This window comes from Amborella trichopoda, chromosome 5 (assembly GCF_054954075.1).
Source record: "Amborella trichopoda isolate Santa Cruz 75 chromosome 5, AtrichopodaSantaCruz75HAP2 v2.0, whole genome shotgun sequence".
In the NCBI taxonomy this organism is placed as follows: Eukaryota; Viridiplantae; Streptophyta; class Magnoliopsida; order Amborellales; family Amborellaceae; genus Amborella; species Amborella trichopoda.
The window spans coordinates 39403931-39411090 of record NC_142340.1 but is presented as its reverse complement, the minus strand read 5'-3'; the positions used below and the strand labels follow the sequence as shown (position 1 = coordinate 39411090).

Below are 7160 nucleotides of genomic sequence, written 5' to 3'. Positions count from 1 at the left end.
GATGAAAATACCCTTCTAGAAAAAAGAAAATTTCAAATGGGGTGATTTGCATCACCATCCCAACAATTTATACCACACGACAAAATCATAATGTTTCTTGGCAATGGAGTGAGCCAGCCTTGGCCTAGTCCCATAGAACCGGGCCCGATCAAATAAAATCGTCAAAAATAAAAAGGAGAAAAAAAAAAAGCAAATAAAAAGAGGGTCGGCCCAATCATGGCCCACGGCAGGCCTGGTCCTACTTTCAGGTCGTGGTTACCCGGCCCTTTGGGAACATTTTGTGTCCTAGGCTCTAGTTTTACACGGTCGGGATGACTTAGCCGGATCACCCGGCCCATTGCCACCCTTAATCTGATGTTCTTAATTGATCATTTAAAGAAACAGTGCCGAGCTCCTGACAACTGAAACAACTATCTTTACATACGATGGATGCTCATGGTGAAATAAAGCGTGAAAATGAACATGATTCATGTCATCATGAAAACATGGAAAGATGAGAGACAGAGAGAAAAAGAAGTATAACTAAAAATGAGAGAGAGAGATGTATAAGTCAAAATGAACTCATACATGATTTATGGCAAAGAAGGCCTAAAAGGGCCTTGGGGGCTTCTCTAGCACAGCAGAGAAGAACACCTCATCCCCTTCTTTATCAACCTTTGGCACCACAAGCCAACTGTGTTTCTTATACCTAAATTGCTCAAACATATGCAAGTAGTCATTCAAATCCCCCCTAGAACAAAAGAAGCTATCAATCCACAACAATCCCCCTGGCCTGAGCACCCTGTCCCAATCAAACAACACAAAATCCAACAATTGGAAATCGATCCAACCGTCCAAAAACCTCGTCGTGTGGATAATATCAAGCGTGTTATCGAAGAACGGTAGCCGTTGATTCAAGCTTAGGTACAGAGGAACAAGTCCTCTTAATGCTATCATTTCATTGAATGGTGCACCAAGGTTTAATGTAGCGGAGACTATGGTGACATTGAATTCTCTCATTCTAGCTGCAAAAGTTCCGGTGCCAGCACTGTAATCTAAGCCAATTCTTATCTCTCCAGGCTTGATGTTTAGAACATCTGAGATTAAGAAGTCGGGGCTCGGATTTTCAGTTGAGTTCTCTATCTTGATCCATCTAGGCTTCTCATGACCTGGAAGAGAAGAAGCATGTACGGTCATAATTTGCAACAAGGTTTTTAAAAAATGGATTGGTGATCTAGATTGCCTCTGTGGACTTCTTACTTGATTTGGCAGATCAATGATCTAGATCAGTGATCCGGAAAAATTAAAAAAATTAAGTGGGGCCAATTCTGTCAAAAAACTATCCAAAGTTTGCCAGAATAGGCAAAAACTGGTCGGTTCAACAATTAAAAATTTAAAAATCCATAAACAATCGGTTCGTAGGGGAAACCAACTGATTCCTGATATCTTACAGGATCCAGATCGGTCCGACCAATTCCTGTTCTAGATTGGTTGGTTCCAATCTGAATCACTTGTTTTTTAAAATATGGGCCGACTAATTCGGGATCGGTCACTAGTCGATCCCGATCTGGCCCGATTCCAACGGTCATATATATAGCAAATTTTTTTCAATGCACTTATCGGCCGACTAATCAAACTAGATGGCACTAATCGACGATTGATCTAAAAATCGGCCGATAAGTGCAATGTCATTGTGCATAGTCTGTAAATTTGTCCTTATAACATTGTCTATATATTTCTCTTTTTTTTCTTTTCCTTATTTTTCTATGGACACGGTTTCTGTATGGGCAGCCCACATATTGTAGAAGTGCGGGCTTGGCAATAAATATATATTTTAAATATAATTTGATCCTAATTTTTAGAGAATATATAATCTTTAACATGGGGATCATGAATATAAAATAATAATAATAATTTGAAAACAAGAAATAATAATTATATTAAAAATATTTAGACCCTTAGTTACACTTGTTTTTCGATGGACTATCTATTTGCATCCATCTTTAAGATGGATGCATTATACTTCTGGACCACATATTGTAGAAATACGGTCCAGCCCCGCATGAAACAATTTTCCTTCTTCTATTTCTCTACTTAAAATTTAATGTATTATTACAAATGTTTATTTGCTAACTGTGGGGTTTGCCGACTTGGGTGAGTAGACTTAGATGCACCAGAAAGGGTGCCAAGCCCGTAGGTCCCTCAACTCGTGGGATATAAAATATATTTGTTGTTTATTTGATTTGATATTCAATCTAATACCACATAGACATAAAGAGATGGAAATTTATCAAAATTGTCACAAAGAGACGAATAATTTTATATTCTACCTATATTTTTAATTGAATTCTAAAATACCCAAAAACCTCTTGAGTTAAAATATCATAATATTTTATAATATTATATCATATGATATTATATATTTATTTATATTATTTAATTAATGTAATTTATATTATATATCATTGATTACATATTATATATAATATATAATATTAATATATTTATTATATATTGACCACTGAAAAAATATTGCTTCAAGTACCTAATCATTTTCTCCGAAACCCAATTATGCTTATGCTATTTATTTTTTTACGTGCCAATATAAAAAATAATGCATGTAAATTTCAAACATTTTTTACAATTTTTTTTAGCATTTTTACCAAAATTACATTTTCTAGAAAAAATCGAGACATTAATCGACCAATCCAGTCAGAATCGGTCGAACCAATCCAATCACAATCGGTTGAACTAATTGGATCGGGCTGGGACTGACTAGTGGGACTGATCCATTGTTTTGAACAATGCTTAGAACAAAACACCAAGACGCAATATGCTCCCAGCGTCTTCAAGGTGTTAAACGCCTCGATTCTCAGTATGCGAATCAGATGGACGCAAATACCTCTAGGAAACAACTAAGTACAATGAATCATTGCGAAATCTTTTGAGTTGCATGTTCAGTAGAATTATCTAAAAACACAGTGACTGAATTTATTTGCTTTTTACATTTTAATCTATAGAAAATCAGCTCGGCCAAGGTACTTGGCCTTTAAGTACTTTGGCCAAGCTGAATAACCCACCCGAGATAGATACACCCCAAAAAAAGTGAAAAATATAAAATAAAAAGGGCGAAAATAATTCCAAAAAAATATTTCAAAAGTTTAAATAATTAAGTAAATCGTTAGAAGATAAAAAAAGTGAATTTATACATCGAATATCTCTTTTTTTTTAAAAAAAAAAGAGATATGAAAGTTTCCAAATGAAATTAAAAACTAACAAAATCATCTAAAGAAGTATTTCTACCATTATGCTAATGTTCTTTTATTTTTTATAGTTTATATTTTTCTTTTAGCATTTATTTAGGCCTGGGTTGTTGAATACTTAACACACTAGGAACTTAACTTGCCCAATGGTTGAGGCTGAGTTATTCTGCTGAGTCCTGGCACACTGCTATATTCACTTGGTTCAAGGTTGGTTTTTATTCAAAATCACAAGGGAACAAAATTTGAAGGATAAATTCCCAACTAAATGTGGACTTCTTACTTGGTCACAATAAGAAATTGCAGGTTAACATATAACCATTGCGAGAAATTGCAGGTTATTAGCGTGGTTGGTGAGAATTCGTTATAATAAGGGTTTAAACTGAATTCAAACACAAATTGGGGTATTTATAGAGAATTATACCAAGGGTGCAGTTTGCATACAGACGCCTCTGTACGTTTAAAGGTAAGGTGCCCTTCAAAATTTAATCATGGTATATATTTTTGATGTTAAATGTTCTTAGGATTATCTCAAAATCTATTTTTATATCTAATTATAAAATTTGAAATTTTAAAAATGGTTGAAATCAAGTAGAGCTGTAAACTTATGAAAATCTTGAAAATGGACGGTGTAGATAATATATTCTAAAATGCACTATTTCTTAGACTTAAAATCTTTCCATTTTTCATAGTCATTGCCAATCCTAAGCCAGATGAAAACAGGAGAAGGGTTGTGTATGGTTGCGAGCAGAAAATTTTGGCCACAACCTTGTCATGAATCCTGATCCGACATTAACACAATGATGGAGCAGGATTCGAGTTACTCGACTGAGTCCTGGCACACTGCTATATTGGTTACGGTTTGGTTTTGATTCGAAATCAAAAGGGAACAAACTTTGAAGGAGAATTTCGCAACTAAAATGAGAGATTACACGTTATCAGATAACCATATAGAGAAATTGCATGTTATTAGCTTACTTGTTGATAATTCGTTATAAAAAGGGTTATTCAACATAAACTGGGGTATTTATAGAGGATTCTAACAAGGACCGGTTTCTATGCGGTCAAGCCCGCATATGTAGAAATTCGGGCCAATTAATTTATTTTTGAGATGGATTTTTAGATTTAATTTATTTAAAATACGGGCCTATTAATTTATTTTTGTGATGGATTTTTTGACTTAATTTTTAAGGATATATAATCTCTAACATAGAAATCATGAATATGACAAAAAAAATAAGTAAATTTTAAAAATTAAAAATAACAATACTAGTATGAAAACATTTGGACCATTAGTTTCCATTGTTTTAAGATGGAACACCTACTTGCGTCTACTCTTTTTGGACAGCATATGTAGTTATGCGGTCCAACCTGCAAGAAACAATTTTCCTTATAAAGGAAGAGGGTTTTGTTAGGACGACAACGGGCTAGGTCGGGGCCGGGCGGACCTAGACCTAACCCAAAAATCACAATATCTATGTATTTAACTATATTTCAATATATTTCGAATATTGGGACCCAGAAAATATTACTGAACCTAGACCTGAGTAGTATTCTGGACCTGACCCATCGGGTCCAATTTTTGGACCCATATCCGGACCCGGATTGGGTCTAACCATCGGGTCAGGTCCTGGTCCATTGCCATCCCTAGGTTGTGTAAGGTTTGCAGCAAACAGAAAGCTTTTGCCACATCCCTATACATGATTCTAAAACCTAGGTTTGATTTCTATTTATATAGAAATTCAGAGAGATGAATTACCTGGTAGATCAAAGCAAGAAGCACACTTGAAGAACCCCTTCCTGGTCTCATTCCTGGCCAAACAGGTAAAATTCTTGCAAATGTACCCATTCCACCTCACATTCCTATCATCAGGCACCCTCCACATTGACTCATTGATTGCAAATGGCTCTGTGTACCACCTTGGTGCCCTAGCCAAGCACCTCCTCCTGGGCAACGGGTCGCACCCACCCACCATCAAACGCTGACCCACCCTCCAATCATCTTCACATAACTCACCAACATCATAATCCATGTACTCCTCCATCTCTCTCTTCATGCTCCAGCACCAGTGGCCCATGCTCAAAAATGTCGAATTAGCCCCCATGAAATTTTTCCGGTTGCTTCGGTTTGGCCGGCCGGACGAATACTTGCGGAGCTCTTCAATGAGGAAGAAATCGGGGGTGGAAATGCCGGAGTCTTTGGGGTTGGCGCTGTCGGAGATCTCGGTTGCGCCCTTGAGGTGGGCCTCGAGTTGGTGGGAGAGATATTGCAGGAGGTGGATGTGGGAGAGGGTCTGGGGGGAGGGGGACGGGAGAGAGAGGAGGGAGGAGAGGGTGGTGGAGATGGAGGCGGAGACGGGGGAGAGGGGGTGACTTTGGTGGGGAGGAGAGGAGGATTGACGAGAGAGAGTGGGGATGGTAGAGAGAGAGGGGATGAGGGCGAGGAGGGCGAGGGAGAGGAGGAGGCATGGGATGCATCTCCTTGTTCTTGACCGGGTGAGGAGAGAGAGAGTTTGCTGGTTTTGTTGCATCCCCTATCTCTCTCTACTGTGATGGGTTGTGTCTCGCACTCTATGATCCTTCTCTCTCACACTGTCAATGAAGATTGAGCACACAGGCACAAGCCTTTTGCAGAGAGTGATCCTTCCCTCTCACACTGTCAATGAATATTCAGCACACAGGCACAAGCTTCTCTCTCACACTGTCAATGAAGATTCAGCACACAGGCACAAGCCTTTTGCAGGAATGACGAAATGTTTTAGTTTTGATTAACTAGAAACCCAATCACAACTCCACCTTATAATTTTATAGATTTTTAACTATCTTTATTTTTTATTGTTAAATTAAACTCTATTAATTTCTCTAAATATTAGAAATAGGCTCCCAACTTTTTCCTTTACTATTAAAATCTTCTCTCTATCTTATGTTAAATAAGCAGGCCTACCAATTATATTTTGAGTTAATAATGAATGGGGCAATATTATAAAATGTGTAGTAGTCATATATAAAAGGAAAAGTCTATAGAGAGGTTATTTATTCTTTATTTATTATTGGTACTAGGAGCTTATAAACACTTTTGTTCGTCAGGTGATTGTAAGAGTGTAATTTAGTAGACTCGAAGCTCCAATAATTATTTCTCAATCTTCGTGATACACCTCAAGCCATCTAATTTGACATCTAATTGTTAGGTTTAATTGTGATCTATTTGTAATAAAGATAAGAGAAAGGTTTCTATACTTTCCCTACAACATAGAAGATATATGCTTCCTTTACCATCCAGCCGTTCAATTTTGATCAAGAGAGCCACTCACCGTTTGATCTTAAATCCGACATCTCAAAGTATTTTATTTTTAGTTTTTTTACATAAATTGTATGAATATGAATTTGGTACATGTCATCTTCTCATTAGGGCACACCTATAAAAAAATATTAAAAATAAATTTTCGATAAAATATAATAACCAAAATACCCCTTGAATCATTTAAGGGTATTTTGATCATTTTATTTTATTAAAAATATTTGTTTATATTTTTCACTAGTGCAAGTTTAATAAAGGATTGGACGCTCAAAATTTGGTGTCAAAATAGTTTATAGAAAAAAACTTTAAAATAAAATAGTGGAGAGACGTGACATTGTGATTGGGACAATATTAGCCCATTCAAAATGGAAGGCTGGATAAGGAGAAGTATATAAGTTTTATGCCGTAGGGGAAGCATAGAAAGCTTGTTGTGAAGATAAATGGCCCTCCAATACATAATGCTAGTATAAAAAATCAAAAGATTTCATACTCCTGCAAGAGCATATTATCTATTTACTCCCGTAGGTATGACACATGCTAAGAATATTTTTTAGTTCTCAAATTTTGGGGATGCAATCTCTACAACCCATAAACTAAACTCATTTAAAAAAATTTCCCAAATG

At 36.4% G+C, this 7160-nt stretch overlaps 1 protein-coding gene across 1 annotated transcript; it reads right to left on the bottom strand.

Annotated features, from left to right (window-relative positions):
• Nucleotides 1-519: 519 nt before the first annotated feature.
• LOC18433025 (putative methyltransferase At1g29790) lies at nt 520-6673 on the bottom strand. Its single transcript, XM_006843121.4, has 2 exons — nt 4999-6673; nt 520-1148 (listed from the first exon to the last, which is right to left on the bottom strand). The coding sequence occupies exons 1-2, from the start codon at nt 5768-5770 to the stop codon at nt 589-591; spliced, it is 1332 nt and encodes a 443-aa protein (XP_006843184.3). The 5' UTR covers nt 5771-6673; the 3' UTR covers nt 520-588.
• Between the last annotated feature and the right edge of the window lie 487 nt (nt 6674-7160).

What these genes read in the sequence shown, in the direction of transcription:
- LOC18433025 (XM_006843121.4), bottom strand. Translation starts at nt 5,770, where the DNA reads ATGCAACAAAACCAGCAAACTCTCTCTCTCCTCACCCGGTCAAGAACA. An exon ending in TTCTTGCTTTGATCTACCAG is followed by an intron (nt 1,149 to 4,998) that starts GTAATTCATCTC and finishes CTTCTCTTCCAG; the next exon opens with GTCATGAGAAGCCTAGATGG.